A 22755-nucleotide genomic window follows, 5' to 3' on the forward strand; every position below is an offset into this window, starting at 1 on the left:
TTCTGGTCCATGAGATGTACGGAGAAATCTTTGGGGGGTCTTCAAGCACTGTTTTATATCTCAGTAAGATGACATAGACTCAGAATAAGAAAGCATTTTTCTTCCCTGCTTCCTAATTTTGAATAAAATTGTGATGTCTAGAGTTTGAAGCTGTGAGACAAAAGCCTATGATAAATAAAACCAAACCAAAACAAAACAAAAAACAAAAAGCCAACACATCAAGAAGCATGGGCAAATGGAAAGATTCTAAATTATTGATGACTTCCTTAAACTTCCTATTCCAGACTTGTTATTATGTAAAGTAACTGTAATTATGGTATTATCTGGTTGTTTTGTTGTTGTTATTTGCTGCCAAAAAAAATCATCTTAATAACAAGAAAGAAAGCATGTGATTAAGTTACCAAAAATGATGATGGGTTATTGTGTTATGGACAATCAAATTTGATAACTTAGTACCTTTTCAAGTTAGAAAAACCATTATGGGAGACTTGTCTTAACTGGCCAAGAGTTCTGCTGATTCTTAAAGTTTTCCCAGCTGAGAGAACATGAATAGTAGAATCAAGTAAAACCGAAATCTATTTTCCCACTTTCTATTTTTATGGAGGTTGAATTTACTGGCTAATAAAGTCCTGTGTATTTAAATTACTTTTAGCTTTTATTATCCCTGGTAAATGTGGAAAAAAATGAGTTCATAACATATACACATTTTTTTCTCCCAACGTTTCTAGGTTGAGAAAGGTCTCCTAAACCAGAAAACTTTCCAGTTGTTGAATTCCCTCTACATATCCCTATCTCCTGTTTGCCAGGCCTGTTCTTAAATTCCACTGATGACAAGGAGTTGGAATCAGCACATTTTATCTTGGGGACTAAAATAAAAGTCCCAAACAACTCCAACAGACTCATGGACCTTCTTTCAACTAAAAAGTACCAACTTTTAAATCTCCTGGCCATGGCAGGATGGAAGGATGGTCACATCTCATTCATTCTCTCCCCCAACCCCTTACTAACCATTACTAGATTTTATCAAAGGCCGGCTTGAGAGAGACAAAAGGCTGGATGGGAGTCCCCTTGCTTAACTTCATTTGAACACTGGGTGCCCTCCTCCTGTTTTCCAACATGTCAACTATCTGGACCACAAAGAACATCTTATTGCTGGATGACTGCTGGCTGCAGATGGGTTTTGGACAGTGTTCTGAGGATGTGCAGTTCCTGGACTTGTGCCCTACATTTTACCTTTTTATGTATAGGACCTAATTCATTCATCATAATTCATTATAATGAATGGATTTAAATGTTAATCTCCACCCTTGAGTGAACATGGGTAGTATGCATTTGTGTGTTACATACATGTAAACCTAATGCACATGTGTGCAGGTGTCCTCCATTAGTATTCGTGAACTCCTACACTTTATTGTGTATGTATATGTATTGTATTGTATACGTATTGTATTGTATACCCTGCCACCCCATCTAGCATATATACCTGCTTCTTTCTCTCTTTTGAAGCATAGCTTTACAGTTTTGGCCTGAGGTTCACTTCCGCCTGCATGACCTAATTCCTTTAGAAATAAAATTCTCCTTTAAATTCAGTAACTATGTGACTCTTTTTCAATGAACAACCTTCTAGCAGTGTTTGATTTATAAAAATACTTTCCTTCCGTTGAGTAGACATATGCACTGTGTAGCTGTTTCCCATTGATCTGAATCCTGTTCTATGGAATTAGTCATGAAAATATTTAAAGATAGCTAGTATTTCCTTGCTGACATCTTTTCCAGTTTACTCATCCCAAGTTCTGAAGGACAGATTTATAGTACACTAGTTTTTAAACCTTAGTCATTTGGAAGCCACCTTCATAGTTTTATCCACACCAAATAAACTATCACTTATTCAATAATTTCCTTAATGTGACTCCTCTTTATCCTTAAATAATTCTAGCCTCACCCTAAGCAGTAATAAACAATAAATTGTTACTTTGACTTTCTAGTTATATTTTCTGATAGGCACTATAATAAATGGATATTAATATAGAAATGTTCATGCTCAGCATAAATTGTATGTACAATACATGTTGAGAAACGCTGCATTAAATATTTTCCTATACTCTGGTTTCTCTTCAGATCATAAAAATCTTTCTCCTTTTAAATATTTTCCTATGCAGATTTTGTCTGTCTTAAAGCCCTCTTCCTTCCTTCCTTCCTTCCTTCCTTCCTTCCTTCCTTCCTTCTTTGTAACAAGACAAATAACACTTTATTTAATGTGAAAGTAAAAAGTGTAAAGATTTTGAATCTTTTGGCTTTAAAGAGATCTATCATTTCATAATTAGAAACAGGTTATTTCATCTTTTAGCTACTATCACAAAATTCAGATTCTCTCATATTTCTTCAGATATGTGTTCTTTAGATCTGAATTAAACATTGTTTATTAAAAATTAGGAATTTAGCCATAAAATTTTTTATCCATATTTTGTTAAATTAATATAGAAATGTCTCAAGAAGGATAGTTATTTTAATAATAGAAATACTTGCTATAATTTCACCCTCTTCGTAATGACTATTAATATAAACAAGACAGATTTGCTTGCAATTATTTTCTAGGAAAAAATTTTAGTTATTTCAAGGCAATTAAATATATCCACATGTAACATTTTTCAAATATCACTGAACAATTTTAGTGTCACGCAAATGAGAAAATTATTCTCTGACGTGAAATAATAAACAGTAATGCAAAGAACATCAACAAGAGTGTTATAGATTGATAAATTAGAATAAAGTCAGGAAAGCTTTTGAGAATAAATAGCTTTATATGAAAATTACAATATGGTCTTAGAATGAAGAGAGCAAAAGCCCATATAAATAAAAAATTGATTTGGGCATAAATAGTTCAACTGGAAGGATATATTTTTGTTTTGTTTCATTTTGTTTTGCTTTGTTTTGTTTTCTTAGAGACAGGGTCTCACTTTGTTGCCCAGGCTGGTCTCAAACTCCTGGACTCAAGCAATCCTCTGGCCTCAGCCTCAGCTTCCCGAGTAGATCAGACTACAGGCATGTGCCAGGGTGCCTGGCTGGAAGGACATCTTTTCTTAGATAAAATGTTTGATCCTAACGTATACTCATTTTGCAGGTGAGAATATTTAGATGTAAAATAAATTGAAATAACAATATTTGGCTTATGCAGTTAAGAAACATGGATTAGCCCTGAATGCTACTCCTCTCATCTAAATCTGTTTGGGGAAGTAAATAAATGATAACTATTTAGTTGCTTAAATAATGAGGACTTCAGTCAACAGATTCTTTTGATACCACATTATTATCCAAATGCCCAACATGGTCATGAAAGGAAAAATGAAACAAAGCAAAACAATATTAACAAAATAACACATAAAGTGCCAGCACAAATTAACTTCATGGAGTTTTAAAAGACTTAGACATGTTCCATCAAGAAAGGCAGAATTCTTCATGGTTGGTATTTAAATATAATCTTTTGGCTTAGGTTGACCCATGGGACAATCTTACCTTATCCTTTTATTTAAAGCAACACAAGAGATTTTTCTGGTTGAATCATGTTGGATTTTGTTGTTGTTGTTGAATCTTATTTTTGTAGGTCTAAATTCCTCATTTAATCAATTTTGTAGTGGCTTTCTATGTGTTGGTAAGAAATACGTCTTTTTTCTTCTCTGCTTTCATTTTTCTTCCCTGTTTAAGTGAAGGATTTGTGAACCTTATTAAAAAAGGATTTATCCCATTTGCCTCTGCTTTATCCTACTAAATTACCTATGGCACTTTGTGATATGGAATTTGTTTAGTGGCTTTTATACTTTGGATGCAAGTACCGTATTTAAGATCATATGAAGATGTGTTAAGTCATTTGCTTAGTGTTCTGTAGAATGAAATCTCCTCCAAGAAACCAGAAATAAAAGCAATAATTATCAGTATAATTTCTGTGCCAAGAAGTAGGAACATTTTCTTAAATAAGAAACAAAATACTCTGGCTCTGAACTGGCAATCTCAGGTTCTGTGATACATATTTGTGTTGAATTAGAGATTATTAATGCTCTTAATCAAATAATTTTTCAGCAGATCTAAATTAGTTTTTTGGTAATAGTAAAAATTTATTTTTATTGTTATTTCTATATTTTCCTCTCATCATACTAGTACAATGATCTATATTTGGGAATCAAAGCTAAAGGTGCAAGGATATGCCAGAAATGTAGGACAGACACAGGAAAATATACCTGTTGCCTCATTAACTCCATGGTATGACCATCTAAGTTAAAACATAAATATTATTATTAACATGGGCTTCATATGGCTTTTATTAGAATCTGTATTTATAGTGTTAATTTATCTATTTATTTCTATTGCCTGTCTATTATAAAATACATTTCACAAGAACAGACTCTTTGTCTCTTGTGTCCTCTAATATGCCTGCAAATATTGTCTGGAGTACATAAATGGCTTTGGATAATTATACCATAGACTAAGTGCTGTCTGTGTTTCCAGGCCATATCCCAAAGTTTTAAGATTGGACAGACCTTTGAACTTATCAATCTAATTTCCAAAGAAGAAGTTCTACACATTGCATAATTAACGTATTGTCATATACTTTTTGCCCCTTGGAGTAAGGGAAATGAAGTCACTAGTGCAATTTCTTGGAGACAGCCATGAGAGGTCTCCCACTCTCTTGCCTCCTATTTTCTCTCCCTGAATAAAGGCTTAAAATTACATTCTGCTCACTCCCTTTGAGTTTTCTAGCATAATTTTCCAGTGTTTCAACGTTTGATTGTGAGAGAGAAGGAGGTGAGAGTTTGCTATAGTTTAAATGTTTATGTCACCTCCAAAATTCATGTTGAAATTTAACTCCCAATACAACAGTATTAAGAGATGGGATATTTAGGAAATGATTAAGCCATGTGGACTCTGTCCTCATAAATGGATTAATGCTTACAAAAGGGCTGCGGGGAACTAGCTAGACCTTTTTTTTTCTTTCTGCTCCTTTCACGATGTAGGACACAGGTTTCATCCTCTCTGGAGGATGCAGCATTCAAGGTACAGCTTGGAAGCAGAGGGCAGCCTTCACCAGACTCTAAGCCTACTGGTACCTTAACCTTGAATTTCCCAGGCTACAGAACTGTGAGATATAAATTTCTGTTCTTTATAAATTATCCAGTCTTGGGTATTTTTTCCTAGCAGCACAAACTAAGATGACAGCCCTTGCTTTTATACACACTATGTGGCTGTATTCAATTAATACAGGTGACTGAATTGGAATTTGTTACGTGTCTAAGTATAGCTGGATCCAGACGTGGGAAGTCTTAAGAAAAATCTTCAGCAAGGTCTCCGAATGGAGAAGCACCAACTTTGAATGGCTTAACAATGTTGTCACTACAGGTAGTGGAAACTAAACCAGACATGATTAAAAGGAGTCACAATAGGTTTTCCATTTCCATTAAGACGTCTAAATCCCCAATTTCTTTGGCTCTCTGATAAGGGTTAGGAAAAGTGTATCCTTATGTATTTATAAAACACACGAATAACTATTTGTCTATAAAGTTCTTGGAGTTTTTTTTTTTTTCCTGTAATTTTAAAAGGGGCTTATTAATCCAAATGCCTCTCTTATTGGTTGCCTTTAAGACAGAGGAAAAAGTGAAGAATTAGAAAAGTTAAGTTGGGACAAGTGATGTAGAGATCACCTACTTTGACATTAGTTCTGGGACCAGAAAGCATTTTGTTAAACATTAAAGTAGCAAAGGTTCTCCAGCCCAGTGTCTTTAATAATATGTATTGTTGAATCAGCTGGCAAAGATTTTAATTCAGTATGTCCACGTGTGTTGGGGAGAGAGGGCTGATCAGAATTTAAAGAATAGGGCTAACAGTGATGTGGACTCAAGAATGAGAATTATTTGAGAATTATTTGATTACATAGCTATTGAGTAGTAAGACATAAAACTTAATATTTTGAGATGTCTATATTCAGCAGAAGAATATAGGCCTTCTTTCCTGAATTGGGCACATGGAACATGTTGCTGCAGTGTCAGGCTTGGCTTCAAGTGTAGGAAAGGGAAAGAAACAGGCAAGTATGCAAGCATTCCAGAGAGGATGTGATGGAAACAAAACCAACTTATTAGCTGTCTTGACCTCCACAGAAAGGTCCTTTCACCTTTCTATGGCGAATCCAGAAAGTGTACATCCTAGCACACATTCTGGGTTGTTGCTTCTCAGGGTTTAACGTACCCATGCATTACCTGGGAGAATTGGTTCCCAGGAAGATTCTGATATGGTACATCTGGAACGGGACCCAGATATTGAGGTGGCATTTGTAATGGGCTGCAAGGTGATACCTTTGCTGCTGCTTGTACTGATTTCACCTAAGTCACCCAGGGGGCTGATAAAACAGATATGGCTAGGCCCCACCACCAGAGTTTCTGATTCAGCAGGTTTAGGGTGGGACCCGCTAATCTGCATTTCTAACAAGTTCCTAGGGATGTTGATGCTGCTGGTCCAGGGCTCACACGGAGAAGCACTTGTCCAGAATATCACAGTAGGCTTTGTTGTTCTGGCTTGACTCAGAGAGTGCATCTCTTTCATTTATTTTCTCCCTCGGGCTAGTTGGCCTCTTGACTACCACTGTCTTCTAGAACTGTTTGCTCTGACTATGTGAAATATTTGGACTACATACACAGGAGTGGTGCAAAGTAAAATTTGATCTGTAGAAAAATGGGGTTAATCTGCTTAATCCATCGCTTTCATCATGTTTGTCTTCTGATTAAAACAGAAACACAACACAAAAGCATTATAGTCTCACTAACAGGGAAATATCGAAATGCTTCCTATGCAATGTCTTCTGCTAAGGACCCAGTTTTATCGTTTTCACCTTTTTATTTTTTATGCTACATTTTTCCCTTTCAACTCCAGCTAAACTATTCTAGCTGGCTTTCCCCAAAGCAATCATTTCTTTCTCTGTGACATTTCATTCTTTAACTCAAATATTGCTCCCGCCATTTTTCCAGGTCAAAATTATACCTACCTTCAAATGTGTATCTCAATTCTTTCCTTTAGGAAGAATCTTAAGTTAGCTGTTTCAAACACGTTTCCTCGTTTCTCTGAACCTTTTCAACTTTATTGCATTTGTTATTTCTAACTTTGCATGTGGAAATTTAAGATATTGGAATTAAGAGATGAGATACTAGAATTTTTCATTTTGCCCAGGATACATAGCCTAGTATTTTATAGTGCTTAAGAGACTGGGTTCCGGATTTAGACTACCTGTGTTCAAATCTGTCACACTCACATCTCTTCTGTGAATTGGGGCAACAGCCAATGTTGCCAAATCACAATGTTTGTCTTTGAAATTGGAGTGATTGGGCTGCTCAGGGCTGAAATCAGCTCTTTTATGGGAAGTGCTTGGCACAGTGCATGTCACATGGCATTCGATAAATGCTAATCAACAAATATTATGTAAATAATGTTGTATTGTGTACTGGGCAATGACACTGTTTTAAATTAAACAAGAGGGTGCACATTAAAAGAAATAAGGATTTCAAACATGAATTTTTGGTAATTTCTGAATGAAAGTGCCTAGGGACTTATTTCTGTATACAGTGACTATAATTTATAACCTCCAAATTGAGATATGAGAATGTATACAAATGAGGTGCAGAATTTTTGAAATCAAGATGCCTCAGAAAATCAAGAATATATGGATACTCATGCATAGCTTAAGTTCAAATTTATTGACTTAATGCATTGAAACTGTTAGAAGTACGCTGAATTCAATAGGCCTACTCAGGCAAATTAAACATGCAGACTTGGTTATTTAAATATGACACTGTGGGAAACAGTACAATGCTAAGCAGAAGTTTGAACTCATTCACAGTGAGAAAGAGAAAAATTGCCCCTGGCACCCAGGAGCCGGCCTGGTATGGGACTACTATCTAGAACTCCATGTCCATACCAGCTGGCCTATGCTTACAGGCAGGCCTTGGTGTTGCTCTGTTGAACATAAACAATTTCACAAACTAGCCACACTGGGTAAACATGACAGAACAACATAAAAATAAGACCACTCCCCAACCATGTCTGAACATGGGATGGATCACACATGAGCCCTGTCCGAGCCACAAAAATACCAAAACCCCCCATCTCTCATCTAATATGAGTGATTGCTTCTTTTTTTACCTGTTACAGCTTTAGGATCTGGTCTTTCCTTCTTCTAGATGAGATATATTAAGATATTCAAATCATATTATAATAGAATTACCCCCACTTCCTGAGAGTGTATTCAATCCAGAGCAAAGTCCTGCTTCCTTGAATTCTCCCCAAAATCATTTAACCCTAGATTCTGTAACAAGTCCTTTACTAATTCCTTTCAATGAATATATCCATGGTCCCCCTTGGCGAATGTTCCTCACTGCCAAAGGGTATAAACCCAGCTTGTTCAGCTGGAGCTGTGTTCCTGGTGGGCTTGGCTGGGGGGCATTGGCAGCGGATGCCCTTGGACAGTTTTATGGAGTGATAGTGCTTGTCGGGGTGAATAACCCTCTTACAATTTTAACTGACAGCAGCTTGCTAGATAACATTTAAAGATACTTAAACATTTGCTTTATCCAAGTATTCCTCACTTTAAGCAGATTTGTTAAGTGTACAGACAGAGGTATACAATAGTGAAAGCAGTGAAAGATTGTGTGTTAGCTCCCAGGCAGATTAATTCAGCTGATCTCTCTAGGAGAATCCTTTCAACAACAAATTCTCCTACTGCATTTAAAATGTGATTGATTATCAGAAATCTGATTTAGGTGAAACTTTCCATGAAAACATCGTAAGCAGGATACAGCTGTAAGGGGAAATATTAGAACTTGTTGGTCTAGACAGTAATTTGAATTACATTCATTTTTTAGTATCCTATTCTAAACTTAATTAAAGCCAACGCGGGGTGGGGGGGACTTCATTTGAAGAAAGAATGTTTCTTAAGGACTCATGTGGAGTATGAAAACATATCTGGTTTTTCAGATGAACATTTTATCACTTGAGGTAGACAGAAAAATATATCGTCTCTATATTTTCCAGAAAATAAATTGGTGGAAAATATTTTTAGTAATTCAAATTTTAAAGATAAACAGTTCCTATTTTCTTTCCTATCAATCCTTTCCCCTCTTTCTTTTTCAATGTTGTGTAATAAGAATCATCACAGCAGGTATCTTGTATAAAACTGATTTCAAAAGCTTGATTAGATCTTGTTTTGCAAAGATTTTATTGGAAATATGTATATATTTTTAATGTTGATGATATAAAATAACATCCTTCCAGATTGCTGCCATTGTCTCTTATAGAAATTCAGCAACCAGAAGTAGCCCATAATGATCACTTTTCTGCTATTATGTACTATACACAAAGTGAATTTGCATGGAATCTATGCACAACTTAATTACTGGTTTCCATCCATTGTAGAAATAAGACACCCTACATATTTGGGGAAGGAATGATGGGTTAACATAATGTTTTAAATTTCAATCGTAATTTCTACTTGCCTTTAATGCCACATAAATCATCACACATTTAATTTTAGTGAGCCTTTCAAATTTCAGAATGGAAATGGCAAAGAGAAACCTTAAGATTTGCCTTTGTTTAGGGTTCACCAGGTCAATGCTGTGCTCTGAGCATGTGACTGACAGTAGTGGTTACCCAGGGGACACCTGGGGTAGCTGGGATCCAAAGAGAATTATTGCATGGAAACAGCTGGTACATGCTACACAAATACCTGGTGGTAAGCACAACGTGGTTTGCATTTGTAATCATTTGTGCATTGAACCTTCCCTATGTTTGGGTCCTCATCTTTTCCAGATAAAGGGGCCCAAGTTATTCAAAAGGTTAAACCAATAAGGTTAGAACATCTGGATCTCATAATTTCCAATTCATTTATTTCATCTTAAGGCAATGATCATAATTTTAATCTCAGTTTTGAAGAACATGTATTCTTAAACTGCCATTAGGGAGTGGATTCATCAAATCAGCTAGTCTGATGGTTTATAAAGTCATTTTAGATACAAAAGTCACTCTTGTAATTAAACCTCACTCTGCAGCCCAAAATATAAAATATATAATGTCAGAATTTACTTTATTGAAGTAGGAGAGGGAGGCATAAAGCTCTTCCTGCTCCGATATCCCTCTCATTATCTCTCCTCTTCCCCTGATGGGTGATCCTTGAGGGGTTCTGTGAAATCTAAGGGTCTTCAGAAGCATGAGTGGGAAACTCCTGAAGACCATGACCCTCATTTTATCAGGAAGTGGATCCAGTTCTTCAAAGAGGAAGTGAGGTTTTGGAGATCAACAGCTATTGAATAGTATTGATCCAGAATACAAACACCTTCACTCCTAGGCTAGCTATTTTTGATAGCTCCTACTGCACTTAGGTATGATCATTCAATCATTAGGCCATGTGGGTGCATGCCGCACACACTTGGAAAGTACTGGAGAGGAACCAGAGGTTTGAGCAGAAAAAGAATTATAAGGCATAATGACTTATACCTTGTTTTTTTAATAATAACCTTCCATTATATTTCTCCTTAATATTTATTTAATTACTTTGATAAACAACAAATAATCATCAGCTGCCCACATCACAGAATCATCTTGTTGAGAAGGCTTTGATTTGGAACCACAAGAACACATTATGATCTCAGAAAATAAAATTTTTGTTTCAGGGAACATTTTTTTTTCTTTTAATTCAACCTCCACTTCTTTCTGAGTATGGAAAATCCAAGAGGCAAATAGTGGAACTCCACAGAGAAGTCCAGGGAGGAATGTGGACATTCTAACTCTGAACAAGAGCCAGCAGAAACTAGAGAGGATCAGCAGGCTGCCAATCAACAAAGCGCAGTGTTACTGGGAACCTCAACGAAGAAGGGGACCAAACGAAAAATGTCTGCCAAGCATAAGGAAGCGTCCTGCCCAAAGAAGGCAGGAGAACACAATGACAATTCCAAACCCCGGAAGAAGATACCAATTCCTCCCTTACCTTCTCAGCTGCCACCAGTTAATCTGCTGCACCAGGACATTGTACGGGCCTGGTGCCAACAGTTAAAGCTAAGCAGCAAAGGCCAGAAATTGGACACATATAGGCGATTGTATGAGCATGCATATCCAAATCAAAAGGATATTCCTTGCACAGCGAAGGAGGCCAAGATCCGAGTATCTTCACAAAGAAAATCAAATGTGCACAAGAAGGAAATGTCCCAGAAAAGTTCAGAGCAAAGGATGTGTCATGAGGGGACTGATCTTCCTGCATTAGGTCCTCCCCTTGAGGAGGGGTTGCCTGTGTTAGAGTCTGCCTCTCTTCTTGAGGGAGTTAATACAGTTGTGGTGACAACTTCTGCCCGGAGGCTTTGTTGGCTTCCTGGGCCAGAACTGCAGCAAGGGCCAGGTCATCCTCGGACGCAGTGGAATCTCCACAGGAGAACTGTGATGTCAGGTGGTGTGTGGTCCATGGGAGAAGTCTCCCTGCAGACACAGATGGTTGGGTTCACCTACAACTTCATGCTGGACAAGCTTGGGTGCCGGAAAAGCAGGGAGGGAGAGTGAGTGCGCTCTTCTTGCTTCCTGCCTGCAAGTTTCCACCCCCACATCTTGAAGACAACACGTTGTGTCCCACGTGCGTTCACAGGAACAAGGTCTTAATAAAAAGTCTACAGTGGGAATAGAATACCAGAAAAAAAGGACACATCTAGGATTGTAAATTAATGGCAGAAAAGCTTGACAGTGGATTCCATGGTGCCACCCACAGCTGAACTCCGGTCCTCTGCTCATCTGCTCACAGGCCATGCCGCCTGGCAGGCTGAGATGTTACCCTCAGACCCCTAGTGATGCCTGCTGCTCCGTGGGTTGGACTACAGAGACATTTCACAAATTGCCTTTAATTCCAGTTAGCCAGAAGAGAAATCATTCACATTACAAGATGTTTAGCCTTCTAAAATAGAAGTGACTCCAGGAGCTCTTAACTTATTCAACCGAGCGTTGTGAAGGAGGTGAGTGAAGAAGTAGTAGTAAGTATTTGAAAGCAAAAATAGACTGTTACTTCTGTACTTCATTTACAAAATATTTTTCAAAGTTTTCTTAATAACCTGGGACTTCTACTTTGAATAAAGGCTAAAAACACAAGGCACTTTGTTAGTATTATTTCCACTTCAGAGCAAAAGCTTGCTTTCTTGTAGAAATAAGCAAAAAGTAAAAAAGCTACATATATTTAATGTATCCAGCTGAGTTTGATTAGTTCTTAATTTTTTGTGTACTTTCTGATTTATACTCCAGTGAGTTTTGGGAAAGATCTGCTGTTTTTTTCACTTGTCTTGTGTTTTACTGGCAATTTTCAATACTGTTTTATTAGTAAGACAATACTGTTTTATTAGTAAGAGCAGAGAATATTTTCCCCTCCAATGCAAAAGTAACATACTGGAAGGAGTGGTGGAGTTGGAAAATTTGTAACCATCATGATGTTGATTAATACGTTTGGACAAGAATCCTCAATAAATGTTAAAGCAAGAGAGGAAAGTTTTGGTAAGCAGAATATTTTTACAGCTTCACATTGTTATTCCCTGTAATCCCCATTGGTTGTTAGTAGTCAGAATTTTTCATCGTAATAAATAATACACATTTTGTACCAAAAAAAAATTGTTTCGTGTCTCACCATAACTATTACTGACCTATTTAGTAAAGAAAATAATGAATTGGTCTTTTTGCACAGCCGGCTCTTTCTTATCCCTCAGGGATCAGGTTAAATTTTATTTTCTTTGAGAAGACTTTCAGCAGAATCTGTTTGTCATTTTTCTATGATGACACTTGTTTATAAATGAGATAATCCTGACTTACCCTTTTTGTATTTATTTCTTTACTATTTGTCTTTCTGCACATCTGAACTGTAAGTTCCATCAAATCAGAGCTCACATCTTTCTTTTCACTGTTGTACCTCTAGCAACTAGCATAGTGCCTGTCCCACGGCAGGTGCTCGGTGTAAAATTATTGAACAAATAAATGAATATGCTACATAGATAGCTGTCTCATGTGTATCTTAACATCGATCACATATAGATGCTTTTCAAGATGCACGTCACATATATTTATAATATATGCATCCCCAAATTAATATTCAGCTCTGAAAAGTTAGAATCCTACATGGTTCTAAAATTGTTAGTGATAATTACTGGATGACATCTTGATGTGCATTTGTGGTGCTTGTATTCAGTTAAAGAGTTCAATGAGCAAACTTTTAAACTTCATGAGGAAACATTCAGCCATATGCTGCTTCAGAGATGCAGTAAGAGTGTGACTAATCTCCACAGCTTTTACTTTCAATGACTTTAAATTTCCAAATGGTTCAGTGACTTCCATTTTAGGTTTCATTTTTGGCTTTCTCTCCAATTGCTGAAAAATTACATGACAGAATTATAAGGAAAGATTAGACAACATAAATGGAATGCTTTATATTCCCTAGGGTACTGAAAACTTTGAAAACAATAATGTAGCCAAATTACTGAATTGTGCTTAATAAACATTTTTGAGTGTTCTAATCAATCAGTAAATTAATCAACAGACCGTCTCGTCTCTCCTTCTTTACAGAATATAATGTCTATTAATGGTAAAAATGTTACCCTGAAAACCAATTAATTGCTTAAGCCAACTTACTTTAATTACATGTACAATCAAGGTAACAGAAGAAATGAAGAAATGAACGATCACTGTGAGCTGGAGTAATTACAGGAAATTTAATGGAGGAGTTAAATTTAATCTTAGCTTTGAATCATGGGTGGTATTTGGAGAGATGATGGCTTTTTCAGTAGCTGGTGGGAGAGGAGAGAAACATGCACAGAAGTTCAGGCATTGAGGGAGAACGGGGATTTAAGGGCAATATGGTAGAGCTATACTTGCAGGAAGTAGAAAGAAATGAATAGGTGTTTTCAGGGTAAGAAAAGTTCATGGAAGTCCTTAAGTGTGAAACAGTTTCATGCAGTATGTAAGAGGGAAGCATCTTTTGTCTTTAATTCAATGATGTGATGCAAGGTGTATTTTTGGAAAAATTAATTTGGCAGTGATATGCAGAATTAATTTAAAAAAGAGAAATGTATTTAGGTAGAGGGAAATAAAGATATATGTTTAGCTCTTCATTTCTCACGAATTTCTAGTTTTTAAAACACATTTTTTTAGTCATCCAAAAATCTAGTTTCTGACCAGAACAATATAAAGTATGAGTCACTCACAGTTTAAATATGACAAGTTGTATACTAAATGAATCTTAAACTGCAGATGTATAATATGATTTAGAGACATTTTAGCTTATGAAGATATATCCAGTTAAGCATCTCTTACCTAGTGTTATATTGAATCAAAACATTCATAGACATCTCTGTGACAGCTCCATGTGGATGAAATGTTTTCATTAGGTTTATAATAATAAACCAAACCCAGAACAAATTCATAAAGAATGGCCTGTAATGGTAGACAATGAAATGAGAAGAAATTCATAATGATATCTCAATAGCATTCAAATTGATCAGTAGATAGTGAGTGGGTGATTACCATTGATCAATTTCATATGCACATACAACAGATGTTTTCTTTAAACACCTCCAAAAATGTGTTTCATGCTGAAATACACCATCAATATAGTTTTAAAAAGACTAAAGACTTGAGATGGATGCTAGGAACGAGAAAAAGTTGGCAGCATCTGGGGCCATGTCAGGAGAATCAGCATTTCTGGAGGTGACAAAAAACAGTTCAATTTTCACTTAGATTTAATTCCAGAATTTAAATACAGTGTAAAAAAAGCGCTACATTAGATTTAACTACATCAACAGCTAAAATGATTTTATTCCCAGAATTAACCAGTTGCTTACTGTCTAGTTGAGCCAACCAGAAACCCATGGTCATCGTTGATGCATTCTTTATTAACATGGCACCCATCTAATCCATCACCAAGTGCTATTGATTTTATTCACTACATAACACTGCAATCAATCCATCAGCTTCTGGTCATTCCTATTGCCATCACCTTTGTCCAAGAAAGTACCATCCTTTCTCAGAACTTCTGGGATTATGTACCCTGCATTCATGCTGGCCCTCATCCAATCTAGTCCTCACTAAGCAGCTGGCACAATCTTTTCCACACCTCGCCCTCATTACCATATTAAAATCTCTCCATGACTTTTTATTCTTATGAAACAGTCCCAAATTCTAAACAATGGATGGCTAAAGGCCAAGTACGGCCTCATTGCTGCCTGTCTCTGCAGGCTCATTGCTCTCCACCTCCCCCAGGTCCTGCTGAAAGAGCCATTCTCTTCACCATCATGACTCTGTGACCATGCTCTTTCTTACATTTGGAAGGCCCTTCTGCCTCCTCTTTATCTATTTAACCATTATCCACTTCTTGAATATCAATTGCAACTTACTTGCTAAGAGAAGACTTCTTTGAACTCCTAGTTTAGAACATATGATATTGTCATATGATGTCTTGAGATCATGTTCCTTTTATTCAGTGTACTCAACTCTTCTATAATTACAAACTCATCAGCTTGACTGTTTATTTTATATTTGTTTTCAGTACTAGATTTTGTGCTCTGGGAGAGCCACAGTCATGGCTCTTTTCTCTCGCCACTTTATCCTCAACCCCTGGCACAGTGGCTGGCAGATAGTAGATATTCAATCTTCTTTGACACCACATGTGTGGCTGGTACTTCTTAGACCCACTGACAAGTCTCTTTACCACACAGGCCATTGTTTTCCCATTTGTAACATGTAGAATCACTAAGTCCCATTTCTTTAAAATATATTCCTTTTGGAAGTATCTACTTAAGTTAAAGGCATTATGTGCATGTGCAGTTTGACTCAGAAGTTCCTTAAAACCCTCTGACTCAGGAATTCTTTTTTTTTTTTTTTTTTTAAGCCAGAGTCCCACTCCATTACCTGGGCTAGAGTGCTGTGGCATCAGCCTAGCTCACAGCAACCTCAAACTCTGGAGTCAAGCAATCCTGCCTCAGCCTCCCGAGTAGCTGGGAGGGACTACAGGCATGCACCACCGTGCCTGGCTAATATTTTGCATATATTTTTAGTTGTCCAGCTAATTTATTTCTATTTTTTTAGTAGAGATGAGGTCTCACTCTTGCTCAGGCTGGTCTCGAACTCCTGAGCTCAAATGATCTGCCTGCCTCAGCCTCCCAGAGTGCTAGGATTACAGGAGTGAGCCACCACGCCGGCCTCTGACTCAAGCATTCTACTCCCAGGTATAAACCCAAAAGAAGTACAAATATATGTCCCATAGGTCTAAGAGTGTTCTACCAGCATTATTACAATAGATAAATTCAGAAAACAATCTATTTGCTTCAAGAATAGAATGAGTAAATAAATCATGATATATTCATGCAACAAAATACTACTACAACAAAAATGGATGACGTGCTGCTACATTACAACAAAGTGGATGAATCTTACAAACATAATGTTGAGCAAGAGAAGATAGAAACAAATGAATACATACTATGTGCTCCTAGGTACATAAAATTGAAAAATACGGAAACTGATGACCATAGGAGTGAGAGTACTGATTAATTTCAGGGGGCTACAGATGAGAGGTGGGTGATAGGACCTACTGAGGTGCTGGTGAAATTCTATTTCTGGATCTATTTTGTAGTTACATGGGGGTATTCACTCTGTTAAAAAAAAATCAATGAACACTCATCAATTTGTCTATTTTTCTGTATGCTTGTTAGACTTTAATAAAAATTCACTGTATAAATTCAATGATTTTAGGTAATTTCTAGTCCTAATAAAGGGTAAATATGAGGAAATAGAGTATGTTCAAGATGTGTCAGAATACTTACAAAGGTGTTAATTATGTCAAGAAGAAGAGTATGTGTGACTTAAAGATTGATGAAGTATTTGAGAAATAAGCAAGTTAGTGTTCCTTGTATTTACATTTTGAATAATTTCTATTTTGTTATATTGTCTTTACTAGAAATGATAATTTATATTTTAAATGTATTTATGTACATTCTCTTGATTGTTAGCTAATGAGATATATTAATAGTTTTCTTTTCCTGTAACTAAGATACTGGCTAAATTCTGTAATAATAGCTAACATTAAATGAGCATTAATTATGGGCCAGATACTAGGCCAGATACCTGATATACAACATATTATTTAATGTCTACAACAACCACGTACACTAGGTACTATTATTTTCATCATCTTGTAAATGAAGATGCTAAAATGGAAAGTTTCAATACCTTGAGGAAGGTGACAGAATTAATAAGTGGTGGAGCAAAGATTTGAACTGAAACTGAGGGCTCTAGCCCCAGTATCTTAACTGTTTTTCTGCTTCTCTATAAAAATGATGAATAAACTCATTAATATTTATGTTTAATACAAAAATTTAACTGAAACATTTTGCATAATTATATTTATGACAGACTTTCTAGTACTGTTTGAGAGCTAAGCCTCACATTTTAAGTATTTACATGATTAGACAACATATGGATTTTAGGGAATTAAAGTAATGTAATTTTTTAGTTCAATCAGTTCCAGTAAATTCAGTAAAAATAGATTAGTGAGGACTTTAAAAGTTCTCTAAGAATATGGAAGAAACTATAAAATAATCCCAATATTTCTCTCAAATTAAAAATAGTATTTATCTGGATACTACAACTATATTTTATAAACAAAATAAGAAAATAAATTACAGCTATATATTTAAAGAGTGATTAAATGTAATATACCAAATTTCCATATTTCTATAACCTACTATAGAATTAATAGCCCAGTTTTCATAGCAAGTACTTTATGTCCATAAATGTTCTCATTACACAAATTTTGGTATAGTTCCAATAGTTTTTATAAGGATACATTTAAAATATATAAAATATATAAAGTTAATGTTCTTTGATAATTTTTACAATGAAAGCAAAGTATCATAAAATATATGAAAATTTAAACTAATTTAAAACCTCCATGTAATCCACAAGTGATTTTGAAATGTATGAATAGACAGACACATAAAAAAAAAACACAGTGCTGATAAAACTGGAGGAGTTAGCAAAAAATTTGTTACAACTAACATTACAATCAATCATATTTCTCGTCCTGGAGAACATTCCAAAATACATGAAAATAGTTGGTAGGGTTTTAACTGTAAGAAGTACTTTATAACTGCTTATATTAAAATACAACTATAAATTATTTATTAGAAGGTGAAAACTGCCAACAGTTATAGCAAAATGATCAGTGTTGATATTAATGCAAAAATAACAGTAGCTGGCTATTAGGCTGAAAGTTTCCTTCCATTAAATGAAAAAAAAAAATTGAGGGAACTAAAGTAGTTACAGATGATGCCCTGCAGTCATTGAAGCAATAACAATTAATGTGACTTTAAGAAACTAATCTCCGAATTCTGATTTTCCTCCAATTTGCTGTTGATCTAAACCCAGAAGTCCCTTTGCGTTTAATAAAAAACCAGTAACCAGGCTAAGAATCAACATATTTCTGTCATTATCTCTAAGAACTGGCCCTATCATTCTATCATTGCTATTCTTTACCGCATATATTTCCTTGGATTCCAGGTTTCCTGGTATCATCAAATAAAATATCTTTACTCTACCTCTATCTGTATATATAATTATAATATATATATTCTTCCAAAAGTATTTTAATATATCCTTGACTACAGCAGTAAATCTAGAAGATAAAAACTTCAAACGCAATGACTTTATTTTTATTCCATTATATTACAAGCTTGGTTGCGTAAGATTCTCACCTTGGCAAAACACTTCAATGAAATTATCTTTACTTTCCTACAACTCACCCCAGAATTAATGACATCTCCTCGACGGTAAAGAAATGCCAATAAGCATGACTTAAGCTAAGAAAGTAAATGCTGCAAGGATTTGTTGAAGGGGAATTAGGACAAGTATTGCAATCCCTAAGGATGGTGTGACTAATCAGTCATCTGTCTCTTGGGACGGAGATAAAACAAAGGCAGCAGTGTGTCCTACCCTCCCTTTTTCTTAATGTATCAGGTCTGGAAATAACCACCGTGCTATGTGGACCCACATCTACTCTCAATGTTATAACAAAAATTTTCATCATTGACCCGGCTCATTTTGAAACCTTACAGTAAGGAGGGAAGCTACAATCTCTTTTCTTCCTTCTGTTATCTTTTTGTAGAATCTAAATGCAGCAGCCATGATGCAGAGATGAGGAAAGTTAGTGGAGACTACCTGCAGAGACCGCAGTCTTGGTAGGACCAGTCCCCCCATATGCATTGTATAAGGTCAGTCAGCTGGAGTCTATTTGAACAGGAGAGTCTCTTGGCCCTTAGTATCCTTTCTTTCCGAAATACCTCTGACACCTATGGCCAGCTCACTTCTGCACATTTGTAGCTGATGCCCTTTTGCCCTGTCCAGGGGTTACAAAAGCCCAGCGACTTTGCCTCAAGGCAAGAGAGATTTCACTATGCAGTTTACATTTCCTCTTTCCTTTGGGATCAGAATGAAGCTAGATACCACGAGAAACCACATCCTTACTTCATTTTTTTTTCTTTATCTGTAGTTCACTCCCTTAATGACTTTCTTATTTGAGAATCCCGATCTCAGGCTTTGCCTTTAGGGACTCTGACCTAAGACAAAACCCAAATTTTATTAGCATGCTTAAAACCCACTACAAATGGCACTTTGTCAGCAAATTTTTCACTAGTCTCCAGAAGGAAATAATCTCTTCCTCTCTTTGAACTATACCTTCGTTAGAGTGTCTATTATTACCTGCCATGAATTATAGCTATTAATAACGTGGCTTTGCTCCTCACTGAGTAGATGTTCCTCCAGGTTAGGAAATAGTTGGTATCATCTGTCCCCTGTTCACCTCGCCTACTTCTTCCCACACATCTCAATCTCTTGGTGTCTCTCTCTCTCTCTTCTCCAGGCCCCACTGCCCTCCTTTAAGTTCTTTTTTTGGGCTCTGGATCTTTGTTTTTGCTGTTTGCTACGCCTAGAATTCTTTTCTTTTCTGTATTTCTCACAGTGCTGGTTTATACTTGAGATCTCCCCTTAAACCCAGCGCTCACAGATGCGCTTTCTCTGACCACCCTGTCTGTGCTAACAAACTGCTGCCTGTTTTCTGTATACTCTCTTGTATCGGTCCCCTAGGATACCCCCTAACGGTACCACACACTGGGGGGCTTATGCAACAGAAATTTATTCTCTCGCAGTTCTGGAGCCTCCCATTCTGAAATCTCGATGTGGGCAAGATTATGCGCTCTCAAAAGTCTCCAGGGGAGATCCTTCCTTGTCTCTCCCTAGCTTCGAGTGGTTGGTGTTTGTCGGTGATCCTTGATGTTCATTGGCCGGTAGGCACATCACTGAGATCTCTGCCTCTGCTTTTACTTGGCTTTCTTCCTTGCATGTTTGTATCTCTGTGCCTAAATTTCCCCCTTCTTATGAGGTCAAGAGTCATGTTGCATTTGGGACCCTCTCTAATCCAGTATGATTGGATTGAGTATAACTTTACTAGGTGCCTAATTTCAAATAAGGTGATGATATCACAGGTGCTGGTGGATGTGAATTTTTTGGGCGACAGTATTCAACCGAGTACACCTTCATAGTGTTTACCACATTCCCTATTTGTGGAGATTATTCTCCTGTTTGTTTGTTGATTATGTCTGTGTGTATGTAAGTCACGTTCACAGTTGTATCACCAGCCTCTAGACCAATGCCACACTTAATAGAAACTCAATAAATGCTGATAGGGTGAATGAGGGAAAACATTTTTCAGACAACAGGTACAGATTCTTGGCACAAAAATTATAATATATTCTAGTTAAATACACAAGTAGCTGATGATGTACTGCTTACATAGTGACAAATAACCTCTGTAGGCATGACTTCTGTCCACTTGCTTTTAGAGAATGGAAGGGCCAATTTCAATCATAATACATTGAAATTTAAGTGATGCTTTCAAATCGTTTATCAGCCTACTGTTAAATATCATTAAAAAAAGTAGATTTTTTTTGAAATTCAATTTTTCTTTGCTATGATAAAAATACACACACACACATAGTCGTGTATCCTTTCATGATGGGGTTACACTGAGAAATGTGTTATTAGGTGATTTTGTAATCGTGCATACATCACAGAATGCGCTACAGAAACCTAGATGGTATAGCCTACTACACACCTAGGCCATATGGTATATGCTACTAGGCTACAAACCTGTACAGCATATTACTGTACTGAATATTGTAGGCAGTTGTAGCACAATGGGAAGTATATGTGTATCTAAAGATAGAAAAGGTACAGTAAAAATATGGTACAAAAGACAAAAATTGGTACACCTGCATAGGGCATTTATCATGAATGCAGCTTGCAGAGCTGGAAGTTGCTCTAGCTGAGTCAGCAAGTGAGCAGTGAGAGAACGTGAAGGCCTAGGACATTACTATGCACTTCTATAGACTTTATGAACACTATACACTGAGGTACATGAAATTTATACAAAATATTTTTCTTTCTTCAACAATAAAATTAATGTTAGCTTACTATAACTTTTCTGCTGTATAAACTTTTTATTTTTTTAACTTTTTGACTTTTGTAATAACATAGTTTAAAACACAAACCCATTGTACAGTGCATAAAAATATTTTCTTTCTTTGTATCCTTATTCTATAAGGTTTTTTTTTCTATTTTTAAATGTTTTTATCTTTTTTTTTCTTTTTAAGCTTTTTTGTTAAAAACTAATATACAAACACACACGTTAGTCTAGGCCTACACAAGGTTAGGATCATCAATATCACTGTCTTTCACCTCCAAATCTTGTTCCACTGGAAGGTCTTCGGGGGCAATAACATGCATGGAGCTGTCATCTCCTATGATAACGATGCCTTCTTCTGGGACACCTTCTGAAGAAGCTGTCGGAAGCTGTTTTATGGTTAACTTTTATTTTTTTAATAAGCAGAAGGAGTACACTATAAAATTTATAAAAGTAAATACCTGAACCAGTCAATTGTCATTTATTATCAAGTATTGTGTACTGTACATAATTGTATGTGCTACACTTTTGTAAGACTGGAAGTGCAATAGCTTTGTTTACACCAGTGTCACTACAAACACGAGTAATGTATTTTTGCGACAACGTTATGATGGCTAAAATGTCACCAGGGGATAAGAATTTTGCAGCACCCCAGTATATTCTCATGAGACCACTGTATTTGCAGTCTGTTGTTGACTGAAATGTTTTTATGGTGCACATGAACATAAAAGTAAATTATATGTATATATGTGTATACATAAAGCATATAATATCTCTATATGTGTAATGTGTGTATATATGTATACGTGTGTGTGTGTGTATCTAGAGAGAGAGAGAGAGAGATTTAACCAGCAGAATGTAGAATTAAGGGCAGCTCAAAATATCACTGGGGTTTGATTAGATAACCATCATATTCAGTCTACTCTGGGTACAAACTCATTTGGAGAATGTATCTCTTTCTTGTGACACAGAGAATGAGTTCATAAATAGATATGGGCTATAATTTGCAGTAACAATGAGGTGTATTCAGAAGCTCAGTGGGGCCTGGAGTTAATGAGGGAGGAAAAATAAACATAAATAAAAATCTTTGCTTATAAATGATGTTTCAGATATTAATTTTAATTAACTTTAATTCAATATATGGTGCACTAGCCTCTAAATGTTATGGTAGCTCTTTTTTATTTCCTAAATAATTCTAAGCCCAA

General features: G+C 36.1%; 1 protein-coding gene and 1 long non-coding RNA gene across 2 annotated transcripts in view; both read left to right on the forward strand.

The window, feature by feature from the left end:
• The first annotated feature begins 5019 nt into the window (after window positions 1–5019).
• LOC138386998 (uncharacterized) overlaps window positions 5020–22755 on the forward strand; it is a 35245-nt gene continuing 17509 nt past the window's right edge. Inside the window, exon 1 of the long non-coding RNA XR_011233904.1 lies at window positions 5020–5095. This is a non-coding gene — a long non-coding RNA (uncharacterized lncRNA). The remainder of the gene's footprint in view (window positions 5096–22755) is intronic.
• Window positions 10752–11693, forward strand: LOC138386997 (developmental pluripotency-associated protein 4-like). Its single transcript, XM_069473824.1, is given in 2 exon segments — window positions 10752–11365; window positions 11368–11693. Coding segments are annotated over 2 exon segments (777 nt in total). The 5' UTR covers window positions 10752–10914.

The sequence above is a fragment of the Eulemur rufifrons genome, chromosome 7 (assembly GCF_041146395.1).
Source record: "Eulemur rufifrons isolate Redbay chromosome 7, OSU_ERuf_1, whole genome shotgun sequence".
NCBI classification, from domain to species: domain Eukaryota; kingdom Metazoa; phylum Chordata; class Mammalia; order Primates; family Lemuridae; genus Eulemur; species Eulemur rufifrons.